The following is a 23113-nucleotide window of genomic DNA, read 5'->3' on the forward strand; positions in this document are numbered from 1 at the left end:
CAGCTTTCTGGCCTTTACGTTTACCAGAAACAGGGCAGAGGAGCGACGAAAGTCCTTCGTAGCCTGCAGATAGAACTTACCTAATGTCTCTGGAATGCATAGGCTCTGTGCTTGTGTAAAACTCTAAGAACCAAATTAAGGCTCCAAGGTGGAGCAACTGATCTAAACACAGGCCTGATTCTGACCAGAGCCTGACAAAAGGATTGGACATCCAGCACGCCCGCCAGACGCTTGAAACAAAATAGATAAAGCAATAATCTGACCTTTTAAGAGTACTGACCCCTTCTCAAGGCCTTCCTGGAGAAAAGACAAGATCCTTGGGATCCTAATCTTACTCCAAGAATATCTTTTAGACTCACACCAATAAAAATATTTACGCCATATCTTATGGTAAATCTTTATAGTGACAGGCTTACAAGCCTGAATCATGGTACCGTTTGAGAAAATCCACACTTAGCTAAAATCTAGCGTTCAATCTCCAAGCAGTCAGCTTCAAAGAAACTAGGTTTCTTTTGCAAGATGTACCGAGTCCATGGATTCATCCTAACTTGTGGGATATTGTCCTTCCTGACAGGAAGTAGCAAAGAGAGCACCACAGCAGAGCTGTCTATATAGTTCCCCCCTTAACTCCACCCCCCAGTCATTCTCTTTGCTGGCTCTAAGCAGGAAGGGTAAAGAGAAGAGGTGTTAAACTGTTAGTTTTATTTTATCTTCAATCAAGTGTTTGTTATTTTTAAATGGTACCGGTGTTGTACTATTTACTCTCAGGCAGGACATAGATGAGTTTGTTATGTAAATTTGGGACAATTGTTTTTGTGTCTGGGAGTAACGTTTTCTGTTTTATGGGACATTTGCTTGAGGGTTCTTTGGGGTTGTTTATAACCCACATGGCTTTCAGGCAGGGTTTGTTAGTTTTGTGTAGGCCCCAGCAACATCGAGTGAGGTGGGCGGGGCCTACATTTACAAGCAGCAAGCAACTTCTCCTGAGGTCCTGATAGTCTTCTGAGGGACTAATTGAAGCTTTAAACCCCATATTATCGCTTCCTAAGGGCAGGTAGGGCCACAGCAGAGCTGTGGCAAGGTGCTTTAGGGGTTTTTAACCGGTTTTAGACAATTATCAATCCGTTTTTTTCATTTGGGGGTCTATTGCTTTTTTACTTGTGGTGCAATCCTTCTTAAGCTTAGTGGGTACACTGTTAAAATTTCGGAATTTTTGAAGCAATTTTAATCTGTTTTGCAGTTTGTGTATGCCTTTTTTCTCTTAAAGGTACAGTACCGTTTTTGAAAATTGTGTTTTTTTTTCATTAAAGTGTTTTCCAAGCTTGCTTGCTTCATTACTAGCCTATTAAACATGTCTGACACTGAGGAAACTCATTGTTCAATTTGTTTAGAAGCCATTGTGGAACCCCCTCTTAGAATGTGTCCCAATTGTACTAATATGTCTATAAATTGCAAACAGCATATTTTGACTTATAAGAATTTGGCATTAAATGATTCTCAGACAGAAGGAAATCAGGTTTCTCCATCTAGTTCTCCCCAAGTGTCACAACCAGTTACGCCCGCACAAGCGACGCCAAGTACTTCTAGTGCGTCTAATTCTTTCACCTTGCAAGATATGGCCTCAGTTATGAATACTACCCTCACAGAGGTTTTATCTAAACTGCCAGGGTTGCAAGGGAAGCGCAGTAGCTCTTGGTTAAGAACAAATGCTGAGCCTTCTGACGCTTTAGTAGCCGTATCCGATATTCCCTCACAATGTTCTGAGGTAGGGATGAGGGATTTGTTGTCTGAGGGAGAGATTTCTGATTCAGGACAGATGTTCCCTCAGACAGATTCAGATATGACGGCATTTAAATTTAAGCTAGAGCACCTCCGTTTATTGCTCAGGGAGGTTTTAGCTACTCTGGATGATTGTGACCCTATTGTCGTTCCAGAGAAATTGTGTAAAATGGACAAATATTTAGAGGTTCCTGTTTACACTGATGTTTTTCCGGTCCCTAGGAGGATTTCGGACATTGTTACTAAGGAGTGGGATAGACCAGGTATTCCGTTCGCTCCCCCTCCTTTTTTTCTGACACCATAAAGGATTCATGGTAGACGGTCCCTAAGGTGGAGGGAGCGATTTCTACTCTGGCTAAGCGTACAACCATACCTATTGAAGACAGTTGTGCTTTCATTGATCCTATGGATAAAAAGTTAGAGGGTCTCCTAAAGAAAATTTTTGTTCATCAGGGTTTTCTTCTTCAACCTATAGCGTGCATTGTTCCGGTAACCACTGCAGCTGCTTTTTGGTTTGAGGCTCTAGAAGAGGCTCTTCAGATGGATACCCCACTAGATGATATTTTGGACAGAATTAAGGCCCTTAAGTTGGCTAATTCTTTTATTACAGACGCCGCTTTTCATCTTACTAAGTTAGCGGCAAAGAATTCAGGTTTTGCCATTTTAGCGCAAAGAGCCTTATGGCTTAAGTCCTGGTCAGCTGATGTGTCATCTAAATCTAAGCTTTTGACCATCCCTTTCAAAGGTAAGACCCTATTCGGGCCTGCACTGAAAGAGATCATTTCAGACATCACTGGAGGGAAGGGTCATGCCCTCCCTCAAGATAAGTCAAATAAGACAAGGACCAAACAAAATAATTTTCGTTCCTTTCAAAACTTCAAGGGTGGTCCCGCTTCCTCTTCCCCTGCTGCAAAGCAAGAGGGGAACTTCGCTCAATCCAAGCCAACCTGGAGACCTAACCAGGCTTGGAACAAGGGTAAACAGGCCAAAAAGCCTGCTGCTGCCACTAAGACAGCATGAAGGGGTAGCCCCCGATCCGGGACCGGATCAAGTAGTGGGCAGACTTTCTCTCTTTGCTCAGGCCTGGGCAAGAGACGTTCAGGACTCCTGGGCCGTAGAAATTGTAACCCAGGGGTATCTCCTAGATTTCAAAGATTCTCCTCCAAGGGGGAGGTTCCATCTTTCTCAATTGTCTGTAAACCAGACAAAAAGAGAGGCGTTCTTACGCTGTGTAGAAGACCTTTTTACTATGGGAGTGATCTGCCCAGTTCCGAAAACAGAACAGGGGCAAGGTTTCTACTCCAATCTGTTTGTGGTTCCCAAAAAAGAGGGAACCTTCAGAACAATTCTAGATCTCAAGATCCTAAATCAATTCCTAAGAGTTCCATCCTTCAAGATGGAGACCATTCAGACTATTTTACCAATGATCTAGGAGGGTCAATATATGACTACCATGGATCTAAAGGATGCATATCTACACATTCCTATCCACAAAGATCATCACCAGTTCCTCAGGTTTGCCTTTCTGGACAGGCATTACCAGTTTGTGGCTCTTCCCTTCGGGTTGGCCACGGCGCCAAGAATCTTCACAAAGGTGCTAGGGTCCCTTCTGGCAGTCCTAAGGTCGAGGGGTATAGCAGTGGCGCCTTATCTAGTCGACATCTTAATTCAAGCGTCGACTTTCCAACTTGCCAAGTCTCACACAGACTTAGTGTTGGCCTTTCTAAGATCTCATGGGTGGAAGGTGAACATGAAAAAGAGTTCTCTTATTCCTCTCACAAGAGTTCCATTCCTGGGAACTCTGATAGATTCGGTGGACATGAAAATATTTCTGACAGAGGTCAGGAAATCAAAGATTTTAACCACCTGTCGAGCTCTTCATTCCATTCCTCGGCTGTCAGGTGCTCAGTGTATGGAGGTAATCGGACTTATGGTAGCGGCAATGGACATAGTTCCGTTTGCTCGCTTGCATCTCAGACCACTGCAACTATGCATGTTCAAACAGTGGAATGGGGATTATGCAGATTTATCTCCTCAGATAAATCTGGATCAAGAGACCAGAGACTCTCTTCTTTGGTGGTTGTCACAGGATCACCTGTCCAGGGGAATGTGTTTCCGCAGGCCAGCGTGGGTTATTGTGACGACGGACGGCAGCCTACTGGGCTGGGGTGCAGTCTGGAATTCCCTGAAAGCACAGGGTTTGTGGACTCAGGAGGAGGCCCTCCTACCGATAAATATTCTGGAATTAAGAGCGATAATCAATGCTCTTCAGGCGAGCAGAATCTATAGAGCAGCAGTCGATTGAGCTGCGCAACTAACGTAAGTAATGTTCTTGCTAACACTTGCAGAATCGCCCTAGAATAAACGAGCAAACGATAAGTTAGATACATTATGCAATACTTATACAGTAAACGTATACAGTGAAAAACACTATACTTTCTTTAGTAAGCATAAAGGCTGGATAACCGATTGCAATGATTTTGTATTCTAATGCGCAAGCGTGAGAAGTCTCTACATGTGGGTAAATATGGCTTCAGTGATCAGAAATGCACATGCGCGATCTAGACTAATTTATGCGCATGCGCATTAGCAACGATTATGCCGATAATTATATGCATTAGCTCGCAATGTAATTGGTTACTGATGTTATGTAGATAATGGCGAAAACGGTGGGCTGGATATGCTTACGTCATTGCAGGAAAATAATTATCTAAAATAAAAGGTATGGATGCTTTGTTTTTAGGAAAATAAACTACAGTAAGTTTTCATATATAATCATTAAATAGAATATGGTATTATTTTGTATGTAAAAAGTAAACGAAAGTAATCCTTTAAGCCTGTGTTTAAACCTGCTGCTCCGCCATGGAGTCTCAATTTAGTTCTTAAAGTTCTTCAGGGGGTTCCGTTTGAACCCATGCATTCCATAGATATTAAGCTTCTATCTTGGAAAGTTCTGTTTCCATGCTGATAAGGTGGTTTTGCGTACCAAACCTGGGTTTCTCCCTAAGGTTGTTTCTAACAGGAATATCAATCAGGAAATTGTTGTTCCTTCTCTGTGTCCTAATCCTCCTCCTAAGAAGGACCGTCTGTTGCACAACTTCGACGTGGTTTGTGCCTTGAAGTTTTATTTGCAGGCAACCAAAGATTTTCGCCAATCATCTTCTTTGTTTGTTGTCTATGCTGGAAAGCGTAGAGGTCAAAAGGCTACGGCTACCTCTCTTTCCTTTTGGCCGAAAAGCATCATCCGTTTGGCTTATGAGACTGCTGGACAGCAGCCTCCTGAAAGAATTACAGCTCACTCCACTAGAGCGGTGGCTTCCACATGGGCTTTTAAAAATGATGCTTCTGTTGAACAGATTTGTAAGGCTGCGACTTGGTCTTTGCTTCATACCTTTTCCAAATTTTCCAAATTTGATACTTTTGCTTCTTCGGAGGCTATTTTTGGGAGAAAGGTTTTGCAAGCAGTGGTGCCTTCCGTTTAGGTTCCTGTCTTGTCCCTCCATTCATACGTGTCCTAAAGCTTTGGTATTAGTATCCCACAAGTTAGGATGAATCCGTGGACTCGGTACATCTTGCAAAAGAAAACAGAATTTATGCTTACCTGATAAATTTCTTTCTTTTGCGATGTACCGAGTCCACGGCCCGCCCTGTCTATTCAAGACAGATAGTATTTTTTATGTAAACTTTAGTCACCTCTGCACCTTATAGTTTCTCCTTTTCTTCCTTGGCCTTCGGTCGAATGACTGGGGGGTGGAGTTAAGGGGGGAGCTATATAGACAGCTCTGCTGTGGTGCTCTCTTTGCTACTTCCTGTCAGGAAGGACAATATCCCACAAGTTAGGATGAATCCGTGGACTTGGTACATCGCAAAAGAAAGAAATTTATCAGGTAAGCATAAATTCTGTTTTCCACCTCCTTCATGGCTAAGGAACTCCGAGTTCCTCCCTAGTGGTGGATATCAACCATTGAGGTGAAAGAGACCGATTGGAACCAAACTAAGGACGACTGAAGCCGAGCCCTCAGAGAAATGATAATCTCTCTCACTATAAGATGTTTAAGAAGATCAGACACTTCCAAGCCCATAATCCCTGCGCCTTAAACAATACCTAAATTGTTTCCCAGCCCAGCAGGTAGGCGTCCGTGGTCAAATCATCCAGAAAAGTCTCTAGAAGCACACGTTCCGAGACAAATACTCCTGAAAAAATTTATAGAGTACAGTAAAGAAAAGGATGTCCATGGTTAATCCTCAGGCCACTTCCCTCCAAACATAGAGTCACTGAAATGTGAAGGAAAATCAACTGAAGTAAGATCTCAACCTACTGGTTGCAAATGGCTAATTACCGTACCACAAGAGCCTTGCTGTTGACCGGATCAAGTACTGCAGGGAAAGCAAAAGGAATAAATCCTTGATTATCTGAACTCTGTGAACTATCTTCTCCTAGATGGAGAATCTATTAGGGTCTCCATTAATCACCCTTGCAGATGGAACAAGGGAACTTCAGATAATTTACCATCCATGGGGAAGTAGATTGGACAAAAACTCTTGAAGAGAGTTTACTTGGAGCAAGGATGACACTTGAACCATATATTGTGAAATAAACCAAGAACTAAAGTCTGGGATGTCAAAAACTCAGAAACTTGAGAAGATCCCAATCAAGGGAAAAATAACACCTTCAGGTCTATGTCTGATATGAACAGGCCCCTTAAAAAAAGGAGAAAAGATATTACTTTGAAGGTCAGAATCTGAGTTACCTGAGGTAAGTACCAAGATCCCATTCCCAAACTTGGACTGGAACTATCACTCCCAGAGAGGAAGATCCTGAACCCCGTTCAAGGAATGCCTCTCATCATACCTGGATTGCAGATACCCTAGAAAAATAAATCTGCCCCTAGAATGAAAAGTGAGATTGGACTCCAAAAGCCATAACTGACCCTGCAGAAAGAAGAAAAGGAAACTTCCTTTTAGTCTTACTTCCTTGACGTGAGGTGGAAAAAAACACCTTTTTGTACCCTTAAAGTCAGAGAATAATTCTGCTAGACCAAGTCCAAACAAGGTCTCATCCTCAAAAGGAGATGCCTGGAGCGTGGATTTGGAGGAACCATAGGAATTGAACCTGCAACTACAGAATTAAAAAGCCTATGCTATATAACACTGCTTTAGGCAAGGATATATGTAGGACATGCATTATGAAGAGTACTTAGCCACAGCTGGTTTTGAAATCTTGCCTTTCAACTTTCAAAGCAGCAAGTTCACCACTAAACCATTGTGGGATACCATCCATGAAACCACAGGTAGGCTACTCAGCTGAACATGAATTCAGCTACAATGCCCGACAGCTAGTACAGCAAGTCCAGCTTCTTATCCATGGATTCGGAAAGGATCTACATCTTAATGGGGACAACTGAAAATATAAGAAATCAGATGGCAGCACTCCAAGATGATAAAAGATGTATATTTATTTACATCTACTCCAACAAAAATAGGACAATGACGTTTCGGGTGTTACCCCTTAATCATGTTGTATACACCACATACAAGAATTTCACCTTATAAACCTTAAATCCCTCCCCTTCATCACAATTAACACTCCTGTGTTTACAAACTCAGGTAAATGCAATATATACTACCACCTAGTGGTTATAAAAAAAAACTACAATCTCCAACTAACATTAGCCATCTAGTGGACAAAAATATATATTGCATATATTTCATAAAAATGTACTTTTATATTTATATATATATATATATATATATATATATAACAATCAAAAGACCCATAGAACACACCATATATTGAAATATATATGTATTTCAAAATATATTGTGTGTTGTATGGGTCTTTTGATTGTTCTATATACAGTATATGTACATTTTTGATAAACTATATGCAATATATGGAGAAAGGGACATTTAAGGAGAAAACTGTGACATTGTCTGAAACAGCATCATCCTGGAATAAATAAGGCTCATAGCGCAACATATATCTTTGCTACACATTCAGCACAGAAAAAAACAGAGGTTTTAATCTGTCTCAAAAAATAATAAGAGGTGAGAGGCTCCAACAATCTAAAGATTAATTCTAAATAGGAGGGACAGATGTACAGAACAGCAATCTGTTCTTCCAAGGCAACAAACATATGAACCTAGGAAAGATTTTAGTTCCAAAATCCTGCCAAATGACTTAGAATAAAAGAAGTTATTTAATGACCCTTACCTATAGAATGTAACAGGGGCATAGCTCTTAAAAAGGAAAAAAATAAAACATTTTGTAAAACATTATTCAGTTTCCCTGAGCACTCATAATCAAAACAACCCTGTTTATTAACAAAGTATGTACTAATACAAACATGTCAAGAGACTGTATTATTTAAAGATTTGAAAGTTTAAACACATCGTGATATGATTCACACTCTGGTATTGAGATTCAGTACAAAGCAGCCTAATAACGCCACTCCGCTCTCAAAGATCATCTATAGCCGCAGAGCAAGGAGGAGTAAAATTCTCAACAGCATTCCCCTAAAATGGCGCTGTTCCGCTTCACTAAGAAGGAGGCAGGGCCACAATCGCATGGGAAAGAGGGCATGCATTGAATTGCGCTTATCCTTGTTAAAAAATCCCCCTCAGGTCTATGCTTCAGTGACCTAACAAAATAAACATACCGGCCATTGAGCTGTAAATACAGCTGCCGCTCCGCTTACACTTAGACAGCGGAAGAAAAACAGGCATATTAGACCCATAGTAATGGTGCCTAGAGAAGCGCGCTCTCCTGAACATCACCCAGCAATACAACACACTTTATTTTCCTCAATAAGCCTCTAACAATTTAAACTCCTTCCTGCCTTGAAGGAAATTCACCCCTAGTCTCCATAACACATGCCAAACAGTGCCTGGTCTCTGCCGCAAAAAACTCTTACTCCTGAAGGATTTTGTGTCCCAAATGAATAGCAGGGAGCCTTAACCCCATCAGTGCCAGCCTCCTAGCCCCAGAATACCATAAAGGCACTTACCTGCAGTCTGGCCGTCCGGCAGGAGGATGAGGTCCCTGGCGTGAGAGAATGCCACTCCTCACAGAGACCTGTGGAAAGAATGAACAGAGTAAGCCTACTCTGGTATTCTGACATAGGGCAGCAATCTGTTAGGAAAACGCAGTGAGGTCCACCTCACAAGTTCCCAACTGCTTAAAAGCTACCACAGCCCTTCTGAAGAGACTAACGTGGAGTACAGCTATACCCAAATTGTGATGGAAGATGAGAGCAATCCTGCCCTGGCTTCAAAACAAAAAAAATCTTGATAGAAGAATCTTTTATCAGACACCTATTACTTCACCTCCTCCTTGCACTAGAGGCAAAGAGAATGACTGCGTTTTGTGGGAAGGGAAGTGATACTTAACAGCTTTGCTGTGGTGCTCTTTGCCTCCTCCTGCTGGCCAGGAGTGATATTCCCAACAGTAATTGATGATTCCGTGGACTCACCGTGTCATAAGAAAGAAAAGAGGTTTTTCCACTCTAGCATGCAACCATGGCACTCTCTGTCCAGACTAATGGTTGACAAGGTAGGACCACATAAACAAAATATAACTTTTATTATATACACATTAATTATTTATTTTTTTAAAAATGGGAAAAGAATACATTAAAATGTTAGGGTTTTACAGTAAATCCAATTGTAAATTGCGGTATCATAGAAACAAGTCAGGCCTAAAAGTATTAGGAAATGTGTCTACCGCAATATAGTCAGTAGGTGGGCCTTCGAATGGACACTGTATACATTATTATTAATGTGGGAGACACATAACTCCCCTTATCAACAAGAATAAACAAAGATTTTCTTCATAAATGGAAAGAGTCCACAGCTGCATTCATTACTTTTGGGAATTCAGAACCTGGCCACCAGGAGGAGGCAAAGACACCCCAGCCAAAGGCTTAAATACTCCTCCCACTTCCCTCATCCCCCAGTCATTCTTTGCCTTTCATCCCAGGAGGTTGGCAGAGAAGTGTCAGAAGTTTTCAATAGTCTCTTATGGAGGGTAGTACTCTTCGGCATGGGAATGGAGTTTAAAGTAGTCCTGCCAGCTTCTCAGTGAGAGCATAGGTGAAAGTTAGAGTCCGGAGATGCAGGGAGAGTCTTTCTCCAAAACCATCTTGACTCATATTAATAGCTCCACAAGCAATCGGCGTTGACAAGTTTTGTTGCCTGCTTTTTTCTCTCAAGTCCATGGCAGAGGCGACGCTACTATCTGTCACACTTGAAGGACCGTGTTCCTGTTCCACGGCGTAGATTCCACTAAGATCGTTTCATTTTACTTTCATCATGGATGTATTGTAATTTCAACTGTTTATCCGAGAGGGGCTACAACCTTTCGGGGATAACTTTTACATAGGGTCTCAGTGAGGTTCCTTTTTGTTTCTAGGAATCAAGGGTTAATATCTCCTGAGGGGGATTATTGAACACAGGGGTTTATAATCATGTTTATGTGATTCTGTCTGCTACTGTGTGGTGTTGCTTCGGCTCATGGCTATTTTGGAACATAACGGCCTATGTCTAGTGATGCAGCCTTTTTGGTCGGGCACGCTTTTGCATGGAGTGCACTGTTTACCTTGTGACCCGTTTTCCTGACCATGTGGAATCAGGTGCCCACTGAGCCATCCGTCCCTGGGGATTCTATTTCTCACGAGATGAGTTCCCTACAATCAACTGTTACTACGAATACAGGTAACCCAAACGCTACACGGTTCCGCATGGCCATATCTTTGGCGCTGGCACATCTGCACCTCCCGGTGTGCTTACGTTACTGTCCGTGTTTCGTTAACTGGGGCTCGTCAGGCGTGGGATCACCTGGTCTAGTTCATCCTTCCTGGGGAACGACTGCCCCTGAGGCCTCAGGGGGTCAACTTTCGGGACCGGCGGAGGTATGTTGAGCCTTTTGTTATAGACTGGCGTGCCTTTGTGTCCTACTAAGGCACATTTTTGGCGTTGCTGGAGGATCCCACTCTTAAGGGGTCTGGGGATTCTCAGTCTTACTCTTCGACTGGCTTGCATACATAGACGTAAGGGGATGAAGTAATCTTCTTATAGTCTGTTATTTGTGTATCCTTTTCCAGTTCGGAGCTTGGAAGTTTCGGACCCTTGTTGGGCTGGTCCTGCGGGTCTGTCTGTTCTTCCTAGGCGATCACCTACGGGTTGCCTTATCTTATTTTCATCTGGTGAGGATGATTTTTATTTAGTTTAAAGCTCATGTTGTGGTGTGATGTTTCCTTCGGGAACTTTCTGCTCTGGAATTGATACTCGCAATTTTGTTCACTCTGTTTACAAAAGTCTGTCTGACTGTTCTTTATCTCTCCATCATCGGGGGAGCCTCTGTATGGTCTTGACAGTGCTAGGGCCCTTGGTTTAAGGCTGGTCCTGACTGGGTACCAATCCTTCTGTCTTTGAGCCCTAGTTCAGATACATTGCACCTTTTTATTTCCTGTTGGTCCGGTGAGGGCGCCCAGTGATCACAATATGATTGTGTGATTGTCTTGTTTTACAAGCTTCAACTTCATCCTGAGAGGACTTTAGGGTCTGTGGTTGCTTAGGGGTATGGGGGATTGGTTCTGTCCTCACTCGCCTTTTAATCCAGTGGGCCAGGACTCCATTAAGATCCATGGCAACATGCTCAGTTTTTTCCGAATTTTTCGGGAACTAGAGTGTTCCTTCCCGTTGTGGGTTGGAGGATTTAGGTCCTTCATACCGGCGTTCTTACGGTTTTGCCTTTCATGGTCTCGTTGGAAGTGTCCTTTTAGGACGTATTCCTTTTAGAGGTTCTCTGCCTTTGGGTCGAGACTTTCTGGACTTCGTCCAGTTTTTGTGGAGGCTTTGGCTGCTTAATTAAGAAGTGAAGGCCGTGACGCTCTGTCTTCCTTCGGGAGTTAGTCGACTCCATATCAGGGTCGATAGGAGGTGTTGTCTCTTTTTCCAAGCTTTTTGCTTATGGGATCTTTTTCTGCCTTAGTTAGGGATGCTTTGCATTCTTCTCCCTTGGGTGTGGTCCTCTGGAACGTTAATCTGAAAGGATTATGGAGACTAGCCTTTCTTCTACTCTCTTTCAGGTGACTCTGTTCTCGTTTTCATTTCCCTTAGTGCTGCCCTTGGGGTTTTTGGGCTCTAGAGAAATTGCGTGACTTTGTTGCGGCCTAGTACCTTGCTGGGGGGGGTTGACCTCCGGCTAAGGGTGTTCTCTTCCCTTTGGGCTGGGAATTACGAGTGAGTCCTTTACCCATTCTCCGGGTTTCCCGGTTCTCATCCCCTGTGAGGTCTGATTGCTTCAGACGGGGTATCTTGTGTTCACTGAGGGTGTCGTTCGTTCTAGGATGATTCTGGGTCCCGGATCTGGAGTTCTTGTCTTGGATCCTTCTTGGATGTCTGGAGACGACCCAGTTTTTTTCAGGGACCCTATGTTGCGACATAGGAGCTAGCTCATGGGCTTGAAGGCAGGTAGGCCAGAGTTCTCATCCACCTTCGGGTACTGGTTATAAACTTTAAGGCCTGACTTTTCCTTCGGACGGAGTGTGCTCCTCTATGGGGAGTCTTTTTCTCTGTTGGGTCAACAGTGGTGTCTTGATGATTTTTCATTCGGTCTGTGTTTTGATCATACTAGGGCTTCGTGTCTTGTGGACATGTACACTGTTCTTATCTGTGCCCTTCACTTTGGAGGGGATAGTTTATCTTCCTTATTAGTTGGGGTTTCCTCTCTCTGGAGGGTCCTTGTCCTGCCCTGCATGTAGGAGGCTGGATCAGGTGGCTTATTTCTGTAAGGGGCAGCATCTGCTACTCTGTGGGATCTGTTCCACCTGTTGGAAATTGGTCCCTCTACGAAGAGACTGTCTGAGAGAGTTGTGACAGGTCTTCCTACGGATCTATTGCACTTTTCTCTGTTGCAGGTCCTAGGGGGTTCTCCTTGGGAGTGCCTTATTTGGAGGAGCGGATTGGTTTGGCACCCGAGCTCTGTTGGGGTGGGTGAGTCCCCCCTTTTTTCTTCCTGGGGACTTGTGGTTGAGGTCTTCTGTCCCCCTGTCTATCAGACATGTCTGTCACTTGGACTGGTCTGGTGTTGGAGCAGGATCTGAGATCTGTGGCTCTGCTATTTCGTCCTCGGAGCATTCGAAGTACAGTAAGCCTTTTTAAAGTTTTTCCTTTCTCCACATTCAAGATTTGTGGGAAGGACTGGCGGCTCTTAGATAGCCTGCAACGTTATTCGCTGGTTAGTGGATACTTAGCAATCTGAAGAATCCTATCTTCAGCTGCTTTCTACTTGCAGCTGCTTTCTACTTGCCCTGCATTTTTAGATGACTGCAGTGTGCAGTGTTTTTGCTTCAGGTGTTGTTCGTCAGACCTATCTGAGCTTGCTGCACGAGGTTTCGTTCTGAATATTTTTATATTCTGAGATACCTTTTTGCGACTTGGGGACCTTCGTCTTCAGTTGCTTTCTAGAGTGCGGTTGCACTGTGTTAGGGGAATATCCTCTCTCTGTTTCAGACTCCCGGCCTTATCTCATGGTTTCTGTATTTCTGGGGTCTGGTTGTTGCCTCCCTTTGTTTCTATGAGACTGGTAGGGTCTCTGTTAGCCGGACCCGGTTTCTCTGGTTTTTGCTCTGTGTTTTTATTTAGGATTCGTTGTGCCCTTTTTAGGGGTCTTTTTTCTGGAGTTCCTTATGCTAGCTGGAAGCTAGCTCAGTATACTAATGCACTAGGGCTACTCTGAACTGTAGCAAACCGAGGATTGCAAGTTCGATCCCCGGCGAGGTCTACTCAGCCTTTCCTCCTTTCGAGGTTGATAAAATGAGCAGCGCCTTGAGTCCCTTAAGGGGGGGGGATAAGCCGCGCATTACAAATACAATCATGTTTTCTCCATGCCTTTTCTTCTTTGTGGAAGAATACGGTAGTTTGTTCCCTTTCTTTAGTAAGGGGTGTGTTGTTTGGAGACCGACTGCTGGGGACGGTGTCTCTTGGAGGCTGTTGACTCAGTTGAGTCTAGTTCCTGTGGTCTCTAGCAAGGCTGTGGATTATCTGCGGATCAGTGTCCTTGGGCCTTTTCCTTTTTTTAAAAGTTGTTCTTGGTTTCGGACGAAGCAGGATTTTGTTGGGTCAGGGTTTTCAGGCCAGGTGCCCTCAGAATGGGCCGCCTCTTGTACCCTTCCGTTTTTGCATTCAGTGTCCTCTATAGCTAGGGTATTGTTTTCCCAAAAGTAATGAATGCAGCTGTGGACTCTTTCCATTTATGAAGAAAAACTTAAATTATGCTTACCTGATAATATTTTCTTTTCTTCAGATGGAAAGAGTCCACAGCTCCCCGCCCGTATTTTTTCTGTGGGGCGTCTGTTATTTTTGTTCTTCTGGCACCTTTTCACCCTATTTCTTCTACTGTTCCTTGTTCCTCGGCAGAATGACTGGGGGATGAGGGAAGTGGGAGGAGTATTTAAGCCTTTGGCTGGAGTGTCTTTGCCTCCTCCTGGTGGCCAGGTTCTGAATTCCCAAAAGTAATGAATGCAGCTGTGGACTCTTTCCATCTGAAGAAAGGAAAATTATCAGGTAAGCATAATTTAAGTTTTATTAGAATAAGCCACTTGGAAGTCTAATTATATAGCTTTGAATCCTCCCACAAATGACAATAAGAAATATAGTTAACACTATGTTAATATTCCCCCATAGCTTAATTGTAACTATTAAGGTGGGAATGGATATCCTTCCAATTGAACTCAGGTTATATATACAAATGAAGCCTGCAACAAGATGTAACAATATTAAGACACTGCTTTGCAGATTCTGGCTGGTTGTCAGTCAGCAGGTGTTCAGTTAATTGTTGTGATAGCAGGTTAATAGGGAACTATATTGAAATTATACCTTGTTATATTTTCTTGTTTCTGTTAAAGATATATTGACATTGTTTAAAATTATATGAAACATTCATACTATTTTAAAAGTCCCTCTTGTTTCATTAATATGTTTATTTTTATATTGTAATTAGGATCATATAGTGCCAGTCAAGGTGTGGACTGCATTAGAGAAGATGTGGCACATTATATTGAGAGACGAGACGGAGGTATCCCTGCAGATCCAAATAATATCTATTTAACCACGGGAGCAAGTGAGGGCATTATGGTAAGCGTTATGAAAGTTCAGCAGCTTAAATATTCATTTTCTCTCTTTCTGCTCTTACTTTTCTTTTTCTCCATCTTTGCTACAGATAAGATAACTGTAGTGATTAAGCTGCTTTTTGGGTGGGGGAGGGTGTTTGTCCTTAAATGTCTATTATGAGGCAGAAAATCTTTTACTGCCGATAATGACGAGGAGGAGGATATTTAGTAATCCATAACTAGGGAAATATATTGTGCATTGTGTAAGGTTACACTTGTTTCAGACAAATTAAATTGTGTTATGCTTGTAGTGCTTATGTTTTTTTCAGAGGAGTCCTCTTATAATGTGCTTGAGGTTTCTTCATGGGTTACTGTCCTCTCCTTTACTCCTGGAGGGATTCAGTATTTTCCAGGGGAGTCTCTTTGAGTTAGAGTTCACATCCTTTCTAAAATCAAGCATACAGAAAATAATATCCAAAGTTACTGATCGGAGTGCTTAACGATCCTATAGATATGTGCATTAGTTTTCTCACAATCCAAGCCTTCTTGTTCACCTTGAATTGCCATGGTTCATAGGAGGTATAAATACAGAGCTTCCTATTCTTCCTGAGATCAGCATTTTTCTCGATCGCATACTTCCTCTGAGGGCTTTTTATCTTCTAGACTTAGGAGGGAGAAACAGAAGACCAGCATGTCGACTTTTCAAGCAGGTCAAGCAAGAAACTGCACAAGGTTTTATTGCATTTGAAATATCAAGATGTGCAGGGTAAATACATTGTTTAGGTTATATCTAGGCCAAAGGTGTTTTTTTTTTTTTCTCTTTTGTAAGTTGTTTCTTTCATGTTCTGAGGAATGTTTTAGACCAGGGTTATCAAGCTCAATGTATCTGGGGGCCACTAGCCAAGGGTTCTTCTCCCATGGGGGCTGCTTGAACTTAGTAAGTGCTCCGAAATTGGATATACTAGGAAGTGACATTTACCTAAGTAGTAGTGAATGGTGGGAGTTGTAGCCCACAATAGACATACACAGTTGTCTATTTATCTTGTGAGTGCCAAGTGAAGTGATCATGCTGTAATTGGATAACACCATAAAAAGTGACATTTATATAATTTTTTATTTTTTTATTTATTTATTATATTTTTTAGTTTTTCATAACAATTGCAAACCGAAAGATACAGCTGAACAATTTAAATTGAAGGTTACGCCAGCATATGGGGGGGGCAACACAATAAAATAGGGACAATCTTTGGTTATTAACAATATAAAAGTAGTTACCCAAGGTATAGCAAGTAGAGTTCCCCGGTAGCTGCCATGAAGCTTGTCTTTATATTTATCTTATGAGTGCCTATATAGAACATCAACTAGTTACACCTCTTAGAACTCTAAAATAAAAATTGACAGCCCAAATTTATGGTTTACCTATTAAACAATTGAGGGCGAGATGAAACTATCTTGAGGGCTGCATGTGGCCCCGGGGCCGATACTTTGAGACCCCTGTTTAAGACCAAAGGTGTGTGTTCTATTTTATAAGTAGTTTCTTCCCTGGTTCTAAGGAATGTTCAAGACCAAAGGTGTGTGTTAGAAGTTGTTTTTTCAATGTTCTGAGGTATGTTCTAGACCTTAAAATGAGGATCTATACATGTCAACAATCCCCACTAGATTAAGAAATATTAATATAAATAGCACAGATGTTGTATGACAATTTTGTCACCTAAGCTGTGTTCCATAATAAAAGTGTTAGGCTAGCAAATTAAAGTCATTGTAAACTTTCCCCTTTTTTAAAATCAGGTCTGGAATGTAGGTGATATTTTAGATGTAGTTTTATTCATCAGTTGTAATAAAGATGAGCTATAACTTTTTAATATAGATATGAGATTCAAATATTCCGTTCTCTGCCGCCCACCACTTCAAAAGTAAATTTTTCAGTTTGAATTGTTGTCCAATCAGCACACTCCCCATATGGTTCTTTTGTTGTAGCTAGAGCACTGATTGGACAACAATTCAAACTGTTAGCTCACAAAAGAATTGTCTTTTGAAGTGGGTGGCAGAGCGAGGGGTATTTTAATTTTATTTTTACATTAAAAGGTAAGTTACAGCGCAACTTCTTTATTAAACATCTAAAATATCACTAACATTCCGGATCTAATTTATAAAAGGGGAAAGTTTACCGTCACTTTAATAATAATCACACTGCTGGATATTGTTTTTTGAATCCCTGCTAATACCAAGCCTCACCCCAGTAACAGGATCTGAAATTAAGGCATCTTTGTGATTTCTGCTGCACTCAAGATTAAACTCCCAATACTCATGGGGAACCTAGCTTTTGTGTATGTCCTATCATTATACTGACTGCTGTATAAGGTCTCAGTTGGTGAATGGCTAGACGCTAGAGCACAAATACACAAAGGTGGTTTCCATTGAAACATTTATTAATTTAATGGAATATTAGGGTTTATTTTATTTCTTTTATAAATTCATTAAAATTGATCACTGTACTACAAAAGATCTGCACATATTATAGATGGTTTAAATACATTTTAAACTGTAATATCTTGGTCTGGTATATTAATTACCAGTGAGACCACCTTCCCTGGAGGCATGTGGACATATTTGTCCACCTTATTCCTTCCTACTCCTATTTCTTCTATAAAAGTAAGACGAGACCACGGATTCATCCTTTTACTTGTGGGATATTATCCTTCCCTACAGAGGCAAAGAGCACCACAGCAGAGCTGTCTATATAACTCCTCCCTTAGCTCCACCCCTCAGTCATTCTCTTTGCCTACTCTAAGTACTAGGAAGGGTAAAGTGAAAGAGGTGATAAAATATTAGTTTTTAATTTCTTCAATCAAGAGTTTGTTATTTTTAAATGGTACATATATGGTTGACACTGAATGTAAAATGTTTGTGAGCAAACGTTTTTTGGTTGGGAGTGCTTAACGTTTTTGTGGGCAATAAACGTTTTGGGCAACTTTATTAGGACACACATGGCTTAATTTTCGGGTCTTGGAACCCACATGGCTAGTTATAACCGCTCTGGTGCGGTTCTTTAAGGCTCAGGAAACATCGAGTAAGATGGGCGGGGCCTATTTTCGCGCCTCAGATGCGCAGTTAGTTTGTCAGCAAGCTCTAACTCCTGAGGGCCCTGGTGTATGTTTTGGGCCAAATCGAAGCTTTTACCCCACACTTTCGATCCCTAAGGGCAGGTAGGGCCACAGCAGGGGTCTTTCTCCGGATCTGGGCCTATTTTCGATTCGGTTTGGATGCAATCTTAACTACCTATAGTGGGTCTACATACAAAATTTTGAAAAATTTGGTGCATGTTTAGGCTGTTATTCAGAACGTGCATGCTTTTTTTTCTCTTAAAGGCACAGTACCGTTTTTTAAGATAGTTATTTTTTTCACTAAATAAAGTGTTTTCATGCTTGTTTGTAGTCATTACTAGCCTGTTCAACATGTCTGACATTGAGGAAAGTCAATGTTCAATATGTTTAGAAGCCATTGTGGAACCTCCACTTAGAATGTGTCCCTCATGCACTGAAAGGTCAATAAATTATAAAGAGCATATTTTAGCTACTAAAAGTATGTCGCAGGATGATTCTCAGTCAGAAGAGAATCAGGTTATGCCATTTAATTCTCCCCAAGTGTCACAACCGTTAACGCCCGCACAAACAACGCCAAGTATTTCTAGTGCGTCTAATTCTTTCACCCTGCAAGATATGGCCGCAGTTATGAATACTACCCTCACTGAGGTTTTATCTAAGCTGCCGGGGTTGCAGGGGAAGCGCAGTAGGTCTGGTGTGAGAACAAACGCTGAGCCCTCTGACGCTTTATTAGCTATATCCGATGTACCCACACAATGTTCTGAAGTGAGGGATTTGCTGGCTGAGGGAGAGATTTCTGAAAATATGTTTCCTCAGACAGATTCAGATATGACGGCTTTTACATTTAAACTAGAACACCTCCGCTTATTGCTCAGGGAGGTTTTAGCGACTCTGGATGACTGTGACCCTATTGTAGTTCCAGAGAAATTGTGTAAAATGGACAAATTCCTAGAGGTTCCTGCCTACACTGATGTTTTTCCGGTCCCTAAGAGGATTTCGGAAATTGTTACTAAGGAGTGGGATAGACCAGGTATTCCGTTTGCTCCCCCTCGTACTTTTAAGAAAATGTTTCCCATATCAGACGCTGTGCGTGACTCGTGGCAGACGGTCCCTAAGGTGGAGGGAGCTATTTCTACCCTGGCTAAGCGTACAACTATACCTATTGAGGACAGTTGTGCTTTCAAAGATCCTATGGATAAAAAATTAGAGGGTCTCCTGAAGAAAATATTTGTTCATCAAGGTTTTCTTCTCCAACCTATAGCGTGCATTGTTCCTGTAACTACTGCATCGTCCTTTTGGTTTGAGGCTCTGGAAGAGGCTCTTCAGGTTGAGACTCCATTAGAGGATATTCTGGATAGAATTAGGGCTCTCAAGCTAGCTAATTCTTTCATTACAGATGCCGCTTTTCCAATTGGCTAAATTAGCGGCGAAGAATTCAGGTTTTGCCATTTTAGCACGCAGAGCGTTATGGCTTAAGTCCTGGTCTGCCGATGTGTCATCAAAAGCTAAGCTTTTAGCCATCCCTTTCAAGGTTAAGACCCTATTCGGGTCTGAACTGAAAGAGATCATTTAAGACATCACTGGAGGGAAAGGCCATGTCCTTCCTCAGGATAAGATGAATAAGATGAGGACCAAACAAAATAATTTTCGTTCCTTTCGAAACTTCAAAGGTGGTCCCTCTTCCTATTCCCCTGCCGCAAAGCAAGAGGGGAATCTTGCTCAATCCAAGTCAGTCTGGAGACCTAACCAGACTTGGAACAAGGGTAAACAGGCCAAGAAGCCTGCTGCTGCCACTAAGACAGCATGAAGGGGTAGCCCCCGATCCGGGATCGGATCTAGTAGGGGGCAGACTTTCTCTCTTCGCTCTGGCTTGGGCAAGAGACGTTCAGGACTCCTGGGCTTTAGAAATAGTAACCCAGGGGTATCTTCTAGATTTCAAAGATTCTCCCCCAAAGGGGAGATTCCATCTTTCTCAATTGTCTGTAAACCAGACAAAAATAGAGGCTTTCTTACGCTGTGTAGAAGACCTATGTTCCATGGGAGTGATCTGCCCAGTTCCGGAAACAGAACAGAGGCAAGTGTTCTACTCCAATCTGTTTGTGGTTCCCAAAAAAGAGGGAACTTTCAGACCAATTTTGGATCTCAAGATCCTAAACAAATTCCTCAGAGTCCCATCCTTCAAGATGGAGACCATTCGGACTATTTTGCCAATGATCCAGGAGGGTCAATATATGACCACCGTGGACACATTCCTATCCACAAAGATCATCACCAGTTCATCAGGTTCGCCTTTCTGGACAAGCATTACCAGTTTGTGGCTCTTCCCTTCTGGTTGGCCACGGCTCTCAGAATTTTCACAAAGGTGCTAGGGTCCCTTCTGGCGGTTCTAAGGCCGCGGGGCATAGCAGTGGCGCCTTATCTGGACGATATCTTAATCCAGGCGTCTACTTACCAACTATCCAAGTCTCACACGGACATTGTGTTGGCCTTTCTAAGATCTCACGGGTGGAAGGTGAACGTACAAAAGAGTTCACTTCTCCCTCTCACAAAAGTTCCATTCCTGGGAACTCTGATAGATTCGGTGGACATGAACATTTTTCTGACGGAGGTCAGGAAATCAAAGATTTTATCCATCTGCCGAGCTCTTCATTCCATTCCTCGGCCGTCAGTGGCTCAGTGTATGGAGGTAATCGGTTAAATGGTAGCGGCAATGGACATAGTTCCATTTGCTCGCTTGCATCTCAGACCACTGCAACTTTGCATGCTCAAACAGTGCAATGGGGATTATGCAGATTTATCTCCTCAGATAAATCTGGATCAAGAGTCCAGAGACTCTCTTCTTTGGTGGTTGTCACAGGATCATCTGTCCAAGGGAATGTGTTTCCGCAGGCAAGCGTGTGTCATAGTGACGACGGACGCCAGCCTATTGGGCTGGGGTGCAGTCTGGAATTCCCTGAAAGCACAGGGATTGTGGACTCAGGAGGAGGCTCTCCTCCCGATAAATATTCTAGAACTGAGAGCTATATTCAACGCGCTTCAGGTGTGGCCTCAGCTGGCGTCGGCCAGATTCATAAGATTCCAGTCGGACAATATCACGACTGTAGTATATATCAATCATCAGGGGGGAACAAAGAGTTCTCTAGCGAAGATAGAGGTTACCAAAATAATTCAATGGGCAGAGACTCACTCTTGCAATCCATCAGCAATCTATATCCCAGGAGTGGAGAACTGGGAAGCAGATTTTCTAAGTCGTCAGACTTTTCATCCGGGCCGTCAGTTGCTCAGTGTATGGAGGTAATCGGTTTAATGGTAGCGGTAATGGACATAGTTCCGTTTGCTCGCTTGCATCTCAGACCACTGCAACTTTGCATGCTCAAACAGTGGAATGGGGATTATGCAGATTTATCTCCTCAGATAAATCTGGATCAAGAGACCAGAGACTCTCTTCTTTGGTGGTTGTCACAGGATCATCTGTCCAAGGGAATGTGTTTCCGCAGGCCAGCGTGTGTCATAGTGACGACGGACGCCAGCCTATTGGGCTGGGGTGCAGTCTGGAATTCCCTGAAAGCACAGGGATTGTGGACTCAGGAGGAGGCTCTCCTCCCGATTAAATATTCTAGAACTGAGAGCGATATTCAACGCGCTTCAGGCGTGGCCTCAGCTGGCATCGGCCAGATTCATAAGATTCCAGTCGGACAATATCACGACTGTAGCATATATCAATCATCAGGAGGGAACAAAGAGTTCTCTAGCGATGATAGAGGTTACCAAAATAATTCAATGGGCAGAGACTCACTCTTGCAATCTATCAGCAATCTATATCCCAGGAGTGGAGAACTGGGAAGCGGATTTTCTAAGTCGTCAGACTTTTCATCCGGGGGAGTGGGAACTCCATCCGGAGGTGTTTGCACAATTGATTCAGCAATGGGGCACACCAGAATTGGATCTGATGGCGTCTCGTCAGAATGCCAAACTTCCTCAATACGGGTCCAGGTCAAGGGATCCTCAGGCATTACTGATAGATGCTCTAGCAGTACCCTGGTCGTTCAGCCTCGCTTATGTGTTTCCACCATTTCCTCTCCTTCCTCGTTTGATTGCCAGAATCAAACAGGAGAGAGCTTCTGTGATTTTGATAGCACCTGGGTGGCCATGCAGGACTTGGTATGCAGACCTAGTGGACATGTCATCTCTTCCACCATGGACTCTGCCACTGAGACAGGACCTTCTGATTCAAGGTCCGTTCCAGCATCCAAATCTAGTTTCTCTGCGACTGACTGCTTGGAGATTGAACGCTTGCTCTTATCCAAGCGGGGGTTCTCTGAGTCGTTCATAGATACCTTGATTCAGGCTTGAAAGCCTGTCACCAGGAAAATTTATCATAAGATATGGCATAAATATCTTTATTGGTGCAAATCCAAAGGCTACTCATGGAGTAAGATCAGGATTCCTAGGATTTTGTCCTTTCTCCAAGAAGGATTGGAGAAGGGGTTATCAGCTAGTTCCTTAAAGGGACAGATATCTGCTTTATCAATTCTACTGCACAAACGTCTGGCAGATGTTCCAGACGTTCAGTCGTTCTGTCAGGCTTTAGTTAGAATCAAGCCTGTGTTTAAACCTGTTGCTCCGCCATGGAGTTTGTCTTAAGGTTCTTCAAGGGGTTCCGTTTGAACCTATGCATTCCATAGATATTAAGCTTCTATCTTGGAAAGTTCTGTTTTTAGTTGCTATCTCTTCGGCTCAAAGAGTTTCTGAACTATCTGCATTGCAATGCGACTCGCCTTATCTTGTTTTCCATGCTGATAAGGTGGTTTTGCCTACCAAACCTGGATTCCTTCCTAAGGTTGTTACTAATAAGAATATTAATCAGGAAATTGTTGTTCCTTCTCTGTGTCCTAATCCTTCCTCTAAGAAGGAGCGTCTGTTGCACAACTTGGACGTGGTTCGTGCTTTAAAGTTTTACTTGCAAGCGACCAAAGATTTCCGAGGTCAAAAAGCTACAGCTACCTCTCTTTTTGGCTGAAAAGGATCATCCGTTTGGCATACGAGACTGCTGGACAGCAGCCTCCTGAAAGGATTACAGCTCACTCTACTAGAGCGGTGGCTTCCACATGGGCTTTT

The 23113-nt window shown here is 42.7% G+C and overlaps 1 protein-coding gene across 1 annotated transcript in view; it reads left to right on the forward strand.

Moving 5' to 3' along the window:
- GPT2 (glutamic--pyruvic transaminase 2) overlaps positions 1–23113 on the forward strand; it is a 326120-nt gene that overhangs the window by 126538 nt on the left and 176469 nt on the right. Inside the window, exon 4 of the mRNA XM_053701929.1 lies at positions 14783–14916. Within this exon, the coding sequence (XP_053557904.1) occupies positions 14783–14916 (134 nt within the window). The remainder of the gene's footprint in view (positions 1–14782; positions 14917–23113) is intronic.

This window comes from Bombina bombina, chromosome 1, assembly GCF_027579735.1.
Source record: "Bombina bombina isolate aBomBom1 chromosome 1, aBomBom1.pri, whole genome shotgun sequence".
Lineage (NCBI taxonomy): Eukaryota > Metazoa > Chordata > Amphibia > Anura > Bombinatoridae > Bombina > Bombina bombina.